Consider the following 14,696-nt stretch of genomic DNA (forward strand, 5'->3'; position numbering starts at 1 on the left):
GCAATGTTGCCAAATATGTATTCATGTTTATATTTGTGGTGTCATTTTTAAAGAACGGTTTAACAAGACAGAAGTCTCTGTGATTGCTTTTTGCAGAAGACCTACAGAAGACGTGTGTTTTCCCAAGCGCTTTTTGTAAGAGAGGGACAATTTCTAACACAAGTAAAGATAACTGTAAATTGTGAAACAACTGTTAGTGTCCCGGGAAGTATAGGATGGAGGGAACTTTTTTTTCAATGGATTCGTGTCACCTACCATATCAATAATCGATTATTGCATTTGATAGGATAAAGCAGAATTAGCCTTAGGTCAGTTAGGAACTTAGGACATACACGGAGGGCGGACGATTCACCATTTCACAGCGTCACCTAGCGAAAAAATAGCTCACTACACAACGACACCATACATAGTATTCCGGCATACATACACAAAACAAACACCAGATGAAATATGTAAATGTAACTGAAGTTTTATTCTCAATTCCTTAGCAACGATTAATTTCAACTTGCCAGAAATGTCTCGTTGAAGAATTTAATACAGAAGCTACTCGATAAAACGGTGAAATTGAACTCCTATTGCTAAAGATTAAACCAACAGCTAGCGCTTATAAAACAATATAACCAACTACTAGTATCTGTAAACAAACGTTTCACAGATTGTCCGATATCTAATGGAAAATATTTTTCACAAATGTACTACCGAAAAATGCAGTATCTTTAATGGACATTATCGTAGTTTTGTTTCGATATCAGGGAGAAATTTGGCCACGTTGAAGGAATAGCTGGCCGTGGACGGATATCTTGATGTACTGAAGGCTGCCAGCCTGCATCTGTGTACGTAGGAACATAATTCCCCTCAATTCGCGAGACGCACACGTTACTGACAGGTTGTTGTTCCCGTCTTCCCAGATCTCGCACCTCCGACGATCTCGCGAGAGTATGCACAGGGGTTAGAGGGTCGCTAGGCGGCGCCGTTTGCAGGAGTTTCCAAATGTTCAGGGCGGCGAGGGTTTCGGAGTTGGCTTGTGTCTTCTCGGCTTCCCGGGCCTTCTCACGCTTGTATTTCGTCCTCCGGTTCTGGAACCACACTTTGACCTGTGGAGCATAAGATTCTTATAAAGGGAGATATATTTTCTGATGCAGCTCATTCGACGACTTAACTTTATTCTTCTTGAAGAGCATTGAATAATACATTGTATTTATGTGAAATGTTTTAGCTTTCTTGGATGCTTGGATACTTAATTAGATGATTCAACAGTCTTCTTAATATTGCCAAACAAATGTTGATTTTAAAGTGGTAGTCCCCTCTGTTCCTTTGAAGTCAATTAGAACATCATGTCGACCGCACAGGATTATATCTCATCTAGAAATCGTTTTTAAGTTCATGTGCTATTCTTTGCTTTATCTTTCTACCGGTAGGAGGTATGACACGCAAACCATGTACTAACATGTATACATCTAATTATCTACTTACTAGTATTTGATTATTCATTGACCTGCTATTAAAAAAATTGATAATATTGTATAATATATTGTTTTCAATATTTGTACAAGTGGAGGCGCTTCGTGTTCGTACTTTTATTTGTATCACTTCTTGTAGTCTAAAGGTGCACTCTCACTGCACTTGCGTCAGGCTTGCGTCACTGCGGGATTCGAAAGATACTCAACGAATTTCAGAGGTACAAAACGAATTTTTTTTTACTTTTTGTGTATTTTGTCGTCTTCTAAGTCATACTTTTACGTATTACGCAATTTCTAAATTATAAAAGAAAAATGGAAAAAACAACAAAACAGTAACGCAGTGAACGAACCCCGCAATGACGCAAGCTTGGCGCAAGTGCAATGAGAGTGCACCTTTGAATAAAAACGAATGTTTACCTGTGTTTCCGTAAGTCGCAGTTGCCTGGCCAGCTCTGTCCTGTCTTGACCAACCACGTACTGGCTGCCCTGGAAGGCCCTTTCCAGGTCCTTCAGTTGGTCAGCGGTGAAGGCGGTCCGGGCTCTCTTCGGCCGGTCGATGTCCAGTGCCCGGGGCAATACCATCTCCTTGACCTCACCCTTCGGCGCTTAACAATATCATAATGATAAATTAATTTTTTTTGCACAATTCATCCTCGTATAGGCTAATTGAAAGTGAAAAAACAGTCAATGATAATGCATAAGCATAAATTTAAAGCCAAGTAATGGTGGTATCTCACTGCACGTGTGACACTGCGGGGTACAAAATCATTCAACGAATTTCAGAGATAAAGAACAAATTTTCTTACGTTTTTTTTTATTCTGCTGTCTTCTAAGTTATACTTTACGCATTACCCAATATCTGATTATAAAAAAAATGGCTTAAATAACAAGTACCGCAGTGAACGAACCCCGCAGTGTCGCACTGGTGCCCCAAGTCAGTAAGACAGACAACGTTTCTGGATTATTTTACCTATCATGTCCTACATCAACGTTACTAGAATTAAATCAATACTGGGTTTGACTTCTAACTTGAAGGCAGTGGGTAATACAAAGCCAATGCTGATTTCAGAATGAATGCAGTTTTATTCAAATTCTTACCCAAAAAGCTCGTTGACATTTTGAACAAGTAATCTATTTCTTTTAAACTCGAATTGGAGAACATTCGCTGATTAAATGCGTTTCATTTTTCACTGCATTCTTTGCAAACTGTTTTAATATTGTACGACGAACATGTTGCGTTTTCAAAATATATATATTTTCTCTATTTCTAACAATAAACCATAGTACTAAGAACATAATATCCTGGTTGCAATATTCGTATACTGGAAATGAATACACGTAGATTTCATTATAAGGTAAAAGAATGGACACAACTAACGACAGTCTGAGGAAGATCCGTTTAGTATGCACAATCAAAACAAAACCTTTTGTGTATATTTAGATATGTATAATATAGTTATATGTACATTGTAAAAATATATCAGTATGTTGAGCCACAGACACATGTATGTGTTATGTATGTTCTGTGCAGGGAAAAATAACATAAAGGTCCAAACGTTTTTTGAAACTTGGATTATCGTTTTAACAACTATGCTATTTTATATTTGTTAACTAAAACAAAGTTTGATCGCTGTTTAGTATTATTGAGCAAGATGTGGTGGGGATAGACGTTGCACAACTTGAGATCGTCGTTTGTCTTGCCTACCTAAGCTTATATTTGTATGATATCTTGCGACTTTAAAAGTTTCAACCTACACATATATACATGGCAATGCTTTTTACCAAGTTTTTTTACCGAGTGAACAAAGTAGATCCTAGTCACCTAGTGGTAGACGTTGATATAAATTCGTTACCAAATTCATCATGAAATTTCTCTTTATTTTTAACGTAACGGGCATGTACGAAACATTTACCGTATTGTATGCTCTGGCCCTATAAGGTGATTTATTTTCAAAGACGAACTGGAGTTAGCGGCTTTGAATAAAGATATGTTTGTCCTGGCAAAATTATTTTGATATTCAGCATGCTAGTTGTTGTCACATCCAAGATTCATCTGTACATATATCAGTTTGCCAAGAAAGTAACTAAAACGGAGAAAGTCTTGGTTCCAAATGTGAGCTCATCCAAGTTGCGACGTTTTCATCCTTAGTTTTATTTTTAAAATTTCATTTCTATGACTTCTATGTTTTTGCAAATTGTTTTTTTTTTGTTGTTGTTTAATATACTTTTGCATGAATATTGTTTCCTCTGAGTAACGATTGCTGTCTTTATATTATATTCTCAGGTTGGGGTAACTTAAATCCGTAACAAAAACAAAAATCATATTTTTAAAAAAAAAATCGAAATTTAAGAGTCTCCTCATAAGTATTCTAGTTCAATTCTAACTGAGACGAAAGTTCCGCGCTTAACTATACATACTTAACGTTACCCCCGAAGGAGGAATGTACTCGTAGAACATTCGATTCAGCCTACCTTTTACAAGTATCCTCCTGTAGTTTTGAGTCGTCTCTTCCTGTTCTGAAGCCATTCTTTCTCTCTTCCTCTCAGAAGTTTCTACTCTGGGAAGTTCCTGTCCTTCTTTGTGACAATTTGAAGAACAGAACGGCCGTGCTCCTGACTTTACCACGGTGACAGATGTCCTCTGATGCACCCCTGTCACCGCGTCCCTAAGTGTCCCATCTGTCATATTCTGCACAGACGAACTCCTGACTACCTGTGTCCGTTGTCCCCATACCCCCGGCAGACTGTTGTCAAAACGTTGTGAAGACAGCATGTTGTTTGTACAAGCTGGAAGAATCGTTGGAGTGAGGACCGGGTCATGAGTACGTACGGAGTTTTCGCGACTGCAGACGACTTTGAAGTTTTCCCGCCAATCGTTGCTACTACTACCATGACAGAAAGTTCTGTCACCAAACTCCCGCCAACTTCCATACCTCAGCCAACTCATTGTCTCTTCTTTCTGTCAGAGGCGACAGATCTGTCTGTCGTAACTACCACTTGTTCCTTTACATAGCGCGGTGACATATCAACACACACAAACGTCTGTGACGTTTCAAGCTTGCCAGAGAATTTGATTGACAATTCAATGGGACAGTTGATTGAAGTGAGTCATTAGTGACCAATTACCAACAGTTTGTGTCGTGCGGGTGGGGCTCCTTCGGTTATTGCGCATCCTCACATACTGACATAGAGACAAAGAGAGAGAAAACCAGCTTTCTTTGTGTCAACCGCTTTTTGCATCTTTCTGCAGGTGTTCGGCAGTTTAGGAGCTTAAAGATGGTGAAATTAGGGACCACAATTTAGCGGGAAAACGGTTCGAACTTTTGTGTCACACAACGTGGGGTCCTGTGGACCACACTCGCGTTCCGTTATTACCTACTCGAACCAGGAACTTATATCCTCACGCGTTAGTTAAAGACGCATTAGCGGTTTGAGCATACATTTTTCAGGCAATGCGTCATAGTTTCTGTGTCATTTCAGTTGCTTTGTTGACATCATACAAGCTCGTGATGCTGAATTTTGGAAAGAAACCCCTTTCATGAAAAATAAAATCAACTGCGAATAACGACAATTCACTTCATCACGAATAACGTATACAACTTTATGATCAACCACTTTCTTTCAATATGGTTGAAAAAGGGCAAAAATCTTAATAACGATTTACATTTGATTTCAAAGATAATCATAGGATAATTAATTTGTTTACATATTAATAAAGAAACAGTTTGAATTCACGTATCTTCATAATTGGTAAGAAAGTTCGAAACTGTTAATCATTCCAATGTAATGATCGTGGAGATCCATATTCTTTAAATTTACCTTTTCTTCGCCTTTTACCACAATTGCACAAAAACATCCAATTCATGTTTAACATAGTTGTAAATGGGAATGCGTTTTCCTTTCATACGTATTTAAAAGTTAAGATTTTTCAATTATCCGTTAAATTACTTCTAAAAACTACGGAAACTATGACAAATACTTTTCATAACAAATATGCCACGGCGATGCTGACCTTTAAAGTACTCTCCAGGGTCAATAAAGTTTCACACTGAAAGCCAAGGAAAAAACCACGATGACAACAACGCAGCTCCGTGTACAAATGATAATAAGTAGAATTTTATTTTCTTTAGACAAAGATTTTATTAACAAAAACACATAAAAACGTTGAGAGAGTTTAATAGTTGGCAGATATTTTACGTTTTCAGAAACTGCTGTCTATAACGTTACATGCATACCCGCGCCCTTGTGATTTATACCAGACTGACTACACTGGCTATTAGTATTATAGGGAGAATAATTTGCCATTGAATTTTGCTACCAGGGGAGTTGGTCGGCCGCGAAGGGGAAACGTGAACCTTAGCTTGGAATGACTCCCCTGGCCAAATTCACGTATCTGAATTCTACGATCTCCGCACCCCCGTAGGGAGGCCTGGTGTATTCTCCAAGTAGAGGTTGGGCTGCTTTTTAAAAACTTTTTTATATATTTTATAGGGCTTTCTATATTGTCATGTTTCTTGAAGTCCACTTGAGAGAAGGCCTGGTGGAGACTAGCACCCTTGTCTGACAGACATGGAGTGACATGAGAGACCTCCGGACATGTGCTCACGAACACACCAGCCCACCGGCGGCTCCGCCACTCCTCCCGGGTCAGGGGCGCCATTCTCCCGCCTGACCTGCTCCTCCTCCCCGCTGGTCGCCTGAATGGGGACGGCTTCCGTGTAATAATTGTCCCTCCCATCGCTTGTCGATTGTTGAAAAGTTAATCCCCCTGTTGGACGACTGGGAGGAAACAGGTTGATTGCGAACGGAAAATCGCTAAATGAGCTAGTGAACAAACACGTACAGCCTTGGAGAACGAAAAGTATGATATAGAAACACTGAACTACACAATACGCAAAGAAAAAAGTAATTGGCATGTTTTGTGTATACATTCATTATTACGTATAAATTTCCATTTTTCGTTTCCACATACAGCCCGACCGGGCCCTGATTTAGAAATATGACTCTATAGTATTAGTAAGGCCCTTTTACATAATGAAATGCAATTTTTGACGTAGCTAAAGTTTGTGGGAAGAAATTATTTTTTTTCACTTTGACTCACCGTTGTGCAGCCTGGTTATTAAACGGGAAAAACGTATTTGACTGCAAACTTTTTTCTGACATTTGAAGGGTCTGATAAAGTTCTCCTCGATGCGCTGAAAAGGAATGACATATAAGCTTTTTCTTCACGAGAATAGGAGATAAACAACGTCGTTTGTGTTGTTGCAACCAGTTTTATCAGTTACTAATAGTTTAAACCATTTGTTTATTGATGGGCCAACCGAAAAAATGTAGCATTTCGTGATAATTTTCAAGTCTGTACACATGATTCAATATTCATTGACCTCTTTAGTCTACGTTGCAATTCCTTAGTTTAGCGAGCTTTCTTAAAAGTTTATATGAGGTATTTTGTAAAGATATACCACTTCCCCCTTCAAAACGTTTGTTGGACCAATTTAGCGTCCAGGCCAGTAAAGGGGTAGACAGGTAGGGTCAAGAGGTTCGGAAATGGCGCCCGAGCGGCAAAAAGGGTAACCCTTCCCCGCTGTGCCGCTTCCACGCGAGCACACACGGCGGAGACGGGCTCCTGTCCTGGTAAGAATAGCACAGCAGGGCGCTCCATCAGCGAAACACTTAGTGCACACTGTGGGGAAGGACTACAGTACAGGTGTTCCTGGTTTGCTTGTATTGCATACTCAGTTAACAGCCACAAGGCGTAATACACCAGATTTGCACCGAGCAGTACAAGCTGCATATCCGGACAGGTTATTTGATACACTCTCATCGGTTACTTTTTCGATAGTAAGTGTGGTGGGCTGTTTAATATTAACGAATTCAAGGAGTGGCTCTTCTCCTTTTAACGTCCTATCCAAAGGACAACCTAAATCAAAGCTAGGTAGCATTTTCACCTGTGAGGAAATTGGTGCCTTTCCCAGGGGCGCTACGTCGGTGGCATGTCAGGAGATCCGAACCCAGGGCCAAACACCCTAACCGTTACGCCAGAACGACGCCAATGTCGTTAGAAAGACAGATGTATATCTCCAAAAACAGTTACTCAAGCATGTAACTGGATATAATTTTGGAAACGGTCAGACGTTTCAGGCAGTGTCACTGACTGAAACCGTCTGACCGTTACAAAATCATACCCAGTTGCTTCTGACGCAATTAGAAGATGACAAACTGCTTTCAGGCGGAATTGGAAAATAACCAACATTAAATCTTTGTAAACTGTATCATCAGTAAAAAGTTTCAACTTGTAATTGTATCAAAGAAAAGTTTCCACACTTCGAAAATTAGGATGCATTGGACACATCTTTGTTTTTGATGCGCTTAGACAAACCTAATTTCATATCCACTCATGCACAAAGAAGCAAAAGAAATTGACTCTACTCGGTTAACTTAGCGTGATACATGAACTACTAGATATCTTTCACGCGTGTCTATATTTTTCTGTACATGTCTGTATGTGTTTGTTAAGTGATGTTATAGATGACCCTACGTACCCTTCGAGGCATAAGTGCAAAGAAAGGTATTTTTATTTATGCCACAAGCATCTGTCACAACCGGTATATAGTTGAGATACTCCAGATCAAACAATGAAATTTAAAAGCTAACATTTCATTTGCATATACACATATACACCCAAAGTTTTCTTAATGTATAAACGTTATAATCACTACGTATTTCATGACTATATCCAAACTTTTACTAGTAAAAACTTACAAGGGGAATGGGAAGAAATATATATATATATAGTTACGGAAGCTTCATTGACACAGCAAAAGTATTTTCGTATGGTCAAGTACAAACTATAAATCCGAAATACATCATGAATCTATTTATGTATATCAGTATATATATTGCTTGTTTGTTTCGAATAATCTGGAAACCGCCTTGAGGTTTTTACAGTAAGTACTGTAAGGTTTCATCCACACACATTAGGATGGACCCCAGCATTTCTATTTCTTTAACGTGCTAGGGGTGTGGTTCTCCTCAAATACTGGACTTCCAGCTTTGCGTCCCATTTGAGCGGACACTCCTAGGTTGAGCTTGGCGCTCATTTTCTCCACTCGAAGCGGGGAAATAGATTTTAAATGACTTTAAGCCCAAATAATATGTCGATACAGAACCTTTCGTGTAAGTCAACCACCCTAACCACTAGACCACATGATAGCCATGTGACTATCACGTGATAGATCCGCATCAAAACTTATGTGATGGTCACATGATAGTCACGTGGCTATCACGTGATAGATCCGCATCAAAACTTATGTGATGGTCACATGATAGTCGCGTGACTATCACGTGATAGATCTGCACCCAAACTCCGGCCTAACATGACAGGTGCGTCAACGGTTTCCCTTAGACCGATAAACAGTTACGCTGCCGGTCACGTCTCAAAAGGTAATGAGCCACTCAGCAACGTAGGGAAGGTAATGTAACTGATTTAAGCGTAGTTCAAAGGCAGCGCCGCGAAAGACAGGCGCCTTAAAATAGGGTAAATCACCCGGAAATGGGCAGGTTGGCTCTTCTCGGGTCTTAAAAGTAATAAGTCGTTCAGTGCTTAAGGACAGAAGCGTTATCATCCCCACCACTCTCTCTGTTGAACATGGATGGAATATTCAAACAGATGTACTCGTAAGAACAAGAACATTTTTCTGGAAAATAACATATCAATAGTTTTTAATGCATAGGGCGTGATGTGGCGTCTGGTGGCAAGAATAGCGGGAACAAGATAGAAAGTTCACAGGTTCAATTCCAAACATTCCTCGCTAAAACTTGTGGCTTGAGAAATGCATTTTGCATGACTTTCCTCACTCCACTAAGGTGTAAAAATTAATGCCTGACTTGATGAGGACAGTATAAGGGGAGGTTCCGTCTTCCAACACCGTCCTTCGAAACACTATGGATAAAAACCTGTAGCTACTTCCCCTGCGGTCTCAAGAGACAATTTGCAACGAGACTGACTTTAATCACCTTTTACAAACGACGAAAATCATAGTGGAATGATGCAGTGGAAAAACTGCATAAAACAGCTCCCTCTATCGAATGTACTACGGAATTGCAGAATTTGTAGAAGCAAACCCTTGCTAGGCAAAAAGCCTTCGTTTTATAGACATATACCAGGGTAAACTGAGAAACTAATGATTCAGAATTAGATGTTTTCATGATGTCCCTTTAGACAATGGTTTCTGAGAAATTCAAACAAATTAAGAAATTGAGTATTGCTACAAAACATGTCGTAAGTCATTCATACGATTTGTCGTAAAGTTATGTCTTCCAAAGTCTTTAAAAAATGTGAAAACGAACTGAATATCAAAGTGAGTTCAATATACTATGTTTTCTGAGTTTAGTTATTTATTCAATCTTCCTGGCAATTTAGATTTCATAACGAAGGTTTTCGCTCCAGATTTTATTTTTTACAAACTGGCATCAAATTTGCAGTGCAATTGGATGTCATCCATATGATCAAATCAGTATGGCCTTAGAAAGGCCTGGTGGGGGCTAATGGATGCCCGTCCAATCATCCAATCAAATGCACATTCTCATGGATCAACGAAGTCCATGCTTAAGCCCTTGGCTCCAAGCGGAAGGTCTTATATTCCACCGTCCCACTGCGCAGCCATTAACAGATTACAGACGCTAAAGTAACGTTCCGCCATAACGTTTTCCTCTAAAAGCATAATAAGTGCTGACCAGGGGTCGTTATGATGGATAGGACATGCGTACGGAAACGGTCTTCAAACGAGTCAAAACGATTTTGAAAGCTCATGAAGTAATACTTGGATGCTTCGATACTTTATTCAGCCCATTAACTATCGAACATAATGTGTAACATGGCTCCAGTTTTGGTTAAGGCCAAGGCGTATTCGGCAGCTGAGATATGGAATAAAATACAAATGTAAATGTAAAAATGTAAAACTTAACACATGTTGGCATATATGTGTAGTGAAAATTAAGCCGCTAGGTGGCAAAAATTAAAAATGACGATCATGTTTGCGACACCTACCCGCATTAAAAAAATACCATCACATGTTCCAATGTTTTGCCTTTTAGAAAAAGGTGCTTTACACCAATTTCCTCACATCGGGTGATAAAGAGTACGTAGCTATAGCTTTGGTAAGGGACGGCCCTTTGACAGGATGTTGAATGGAGGTCCCGTGTTTGAGGAGTAACACACCTCGAGCACGTTAAACACCACACGTAAAGAAAAGAAAACTGTTCTACCCTGTGTGAGTGGATCAAATAAATCTGCCCGGGAACGCAACCTGTACTGAATCTTCTGAAAGTGGGGCCGCGTAGCACAGTGGTAGTGTATTCGGCCCGTAACCGAGAGGTCGCCGGTTCGAATCCGACTGCCGTGTTGCCGGTCTTGTGCCCTTGGGAAAGGCACTTTACACGACTTTCCTCACTTTACTCAAGTGAAAAATGAGTCGTCCCTCGGATAGGACGTTAAATGGAGGTCCCGTGTATGGGGAGAGTCACACCCCATGCACGTTAAAGAACCCCCACACGTGCGATGGTGCGGTGTGGTTGGAGCAAACCCCTCTGTCCAGAGTTGGTGATTCACTTCAAATCACCCGGTTGTAGGCCTGGCGAACCTCCATACCGTATCAGCCACACGGTGATTTACATCATTCACCCAGACGGGAGACCTGGCGCATCCCCGTCTTGTAATTAGCCAGCGAAAGGGTATGTCACCCCGTAAGGGGCGGTATCACCCCGTCGTGTGTAAACATGTGCGAACATGTGTGATCACGTCGACCGACGATGATGATGATGATGAATCTTCAGTACATGTACAAACCTGGTGTGTTACACCATGAGGCGGTTTACAGGATATACAATGCAAACAAACAAAATTTGACAGAGTCTGTAAGACAGAATCCTTGATAACGAATTTAGAATCATATATTCATTACATTACTTCTTTCCAGTTTGCCAAAAGATGCAAAAAAAAAGAGAAAGAAATATGAGGCGATCACTTTTTTCCCACAGGCAAGATGGCGGTTGGAAGTGGATGCCATTTCCTTAGAGCAGGAGGTTCCTTTAAGACGGATCTGCCTTCCGGTACCCTTCATCCTTCACCGAACACTTAGGTCACACGACTAGCGGAAACCATTCGCCTCACGTTCCCTCACAGACCCTCCCAATGTCAAGCTGTGCGCGTAGTTATCAACTGCACAATCTGTGATGAGAGACCCCTAGCGATATCTATTTGTACTACAGGACAATGCCATGTTGGGCAATATCGACCATGCAATACATCAACATCCAAACGACAGGCTAAGGCTATGTTGATTCGATTAGATGAATGACATCCACGCAAGCATCAATTTTCGTCCTGTAGTTTTAAAAACATCGTTTTCGACAATACTGTAAATCGTACGAGGCAGCTGAAAAATGAGGAAATATATCTGTCGTAAATTGTGGTGCGTACCTAAACTCAATTTCAGGTTCAAGTCCGGATTCAGGTCCAGCAGTTCAGGTTCAGGTCCGGACCTGAACCCATCATTGCATATTATGTGCATTTTTTAAGGGTGAGGGGGTGGGGGTGGGGGGGTGCATATAAAATTGCATGTTAGCATGAATTGAAATGCAATGTGAAAAATACATGAAAATGATAGACAGCCAGTGTAATCGCGAACTGTTTTATGTCTTTTTCCAGTGCAAATTCCACTGTCTATGGAAGGTTTTAGATGGTTTAGAACGAAAAAAGGGAATATAAGTATGACAGATTGCTATTTGCAAGTCCGGACTTGGCTCCAGACATTTAGGTTTTTTTTGGACTTGGACCTAAACATTTTTAGGTCCAATTCCAAGTCCGGGCTTTAGGTACGCACCACTAGTCGTAAATTGCTTAAATGATTGTCAACAAAATGGAAATTTCCTCTAAGGGTGCTATATTCAATCCCAACTTTAATGTAAAAGGTGGTGAATGAGGAAAATGGAGAATCTAATTTTCGATAAATCATACTCTGTTTTTTTAGTTGTTTAACCGCCTTCATAATGAATGCAGCTTCTTATATTTTACTGCCAGACTTTTTTTCGCACGCATACGTGTACAGTTTTGGTGCTCTAATGGGATGTTGCTCATATAATTCAGTCAACATAGCATGGGCTAACGTCAAAGAAGAATTATAGTTAAATAAAACAAAAGGTAACGTAGAGAATGAGCATCTTAATCACACGGTTGTAAATGCCACGCCCTGGAAGCCGATATTATGTTCCTAGGCCGTACCGGAACGAGAGCCAGTTCTCATACGGATTGGTATCAAAATGGTTCAAGGACAATCACGCATCGCTGACGATCTTGAATGTTCCTGCCAGAAGATAAATTGAATCCGTGCCACAGCTTGTGTGATGTGCTCTTCAGTCAGTTGAAACCAGGGAAAAGGATATTAGAATTGCCTCTTTGAAAAGCAGACCTTTAATAAGGCCGATTTGAGCTTATTGTGAATAGATGGAGGTTGGAACAAACAAGAAACAGACAACCAAACGTCCTAATAACATGAAACGTTTGCTCGGATTTTGCTTGTCGAACGTTTTGTGTTTCTCGCGTTAAAGAACTATCATCTGCAAGATTTGTTCAGTTCAAATGAATCAAATTCCGTGGATCCATGGGCCTGATATTGATCCTATAGGGTCAGCCCTAAATCGAACATGTTGCAAGGGATTGCATTTGTCATTTCTCTGTTTGTGTCAGCAGGGCTAGCCCTTTGTTATAGCCACAGGTTAGTCCGATAGCCCTGCCTGTGCGTGCTTTATAGCCAAACCAATAAATAAATTTGTCATTCGGATGCTTACGTAAAGAAATATATGTGGGAGCTTAGGCGTAAATCTCAAGCATCGACTTCTGCATAAAAAGAACCCAACACACTTATCGAGAAGAGTAGTGTCGGCCAAGTGTGCTTAGCTTAAGAGCCAGACCAATGTAGCCTCTGTCCATTTGGTCCATTTCCGACAAAACAATGTAGCAGGCTCTCTTGGCCTTTTCTCCTTATGATACACAAGAAACCCAGTACAAAATGAACATGCCAGCAAATATTGCATGTATTATGGCTCCGTAAAAAACGAAAAATACCCAGAGAGCCTGCTGAGAAGTCTCAGCCAAAGCGAAGCCGCATTGTATACATGTACCACTAGCTAACGAAAAAGAGCCATGATGCTTCGTCCTCATTTTAAGTTTCCACTGCTTTACCTGTATCTACGGTCTATCCAGATGGCTTTTTCCAGAGGATTCCTATCCTGGAAAATCCCACTTGTGATGAACACGCCCTGCTGCCGTCTGAAGGCCACGCGGACCATTACGGACCGGCCCTACCGTGATTGCGGGGGACGTTTCACCACTCAACCCTCAAAGTGAGAACAAGGCCGGACCTTGACTCAGCTGGACATGTGTGAAATTCATTTCAAACCAGCTAAGATCAGACTTTTTTTTCCATCTGATCTTGCAGACGGACAAAATATTTCACTTGTTAGAATGATACTGGGTAAAGAAGAGAAGAGGGGGCGGACTGGTTGCAGATATGTGATATATTATAATACATGTACTAACCTTGTTTCCTGTTAAATTGCGTTATGAAATAACTTGTCACAACTTGTGGTAAAAACGATCTTTAACGCTTTGTTGTCTTTTAAGTCATACTTTATCATTTTGCATGGTACATGGATTCCTATTACGAAATCAATGGTTAATCGAACTAATTAGGTCGCAGAGGTCGCATCACGGTCGCCGACTAGTGGAAAGGGGAGGGGGTGCAAAAACACAACGTTCAATCCGCTACATTCCGGATTCAGAGCGCCAACCGTCAGGACAAAATTTCCCATCTATACAACATTGCCTCCCAGACCTTTGATCACAGAGGAAATGAGTCCAGCTTACAAGCGTTTTATATGTAGACGCGATCGCTGTCCAGTGGAGTGGGGAGGGGGGCTAAAACACAACATTCAATCCGCTACATTCCGGATTCAGAGCGCCAACCGTCAGGACGAAATTTCCCATCTATACAACATTGCCTCCCGGACCTTTGATCTCAAAGGAAATGGGAGTCCGGCTTACCAGCGTGTTTATATGTAGACTTTCATCTGAACTTTTATTAGGGGTCGCAGGGACAAGTTGGGCGGATTTATATGTAAACACAGGTCGATATAGGCCAGGCGTGTGCTAGACGGGAATGGCATTGCAGATAGAGT

The 14,696-nt window shown here is 40.7% G+C and overlaps 1 protein-coding gene across 1 annotated transcript; it reads right to left on the minus strand.

Annotated features, from left to right (window-relative positions):
* Positions 1-551: 551 nt before the first annotated feature.
* Positions 552-4,541, minus strand: LOC118430964 (homeobox protein Hox-A9a-like). The gene is made up of 3 exons (XM_035841995.1): positions 3,933-4,541; positions 1,878-2,065; positions 552-1,094 (listed from the first exon to the last, which is right to left on the minus strand). Exons 1-3 carry the CDS (start codon positions 4,405-4,407, stop codon positions 717-719), a joined length of 1,041 nt encoding a protein of 346 aa, XP_035697888.1. The 5' UTR covers positions 4,408-4,541; the 3' UTR covers positions 552-716.
* Between the last annotated feature and the right edge of the window lie 10,155 nt (positions 4,542-14,696).

This window comes from Branchiostoma floridae, chromosome 14 (genome assembly GCF_000003815.2).
Source record: "Branchiostoma floridae strain S238N-H82 chromosome 14, Bfl_VNyyK, whole genome shotgun sequence".
In the NCBI taxonomy this organism is placed as follows: domain Eukaryota; kingdom Metazoa; phylum Chordata; class Leptocardii; order Amphioxiformes; family Branchiostomatidae; genus Branchiostoma; species Branchiostoma floridae.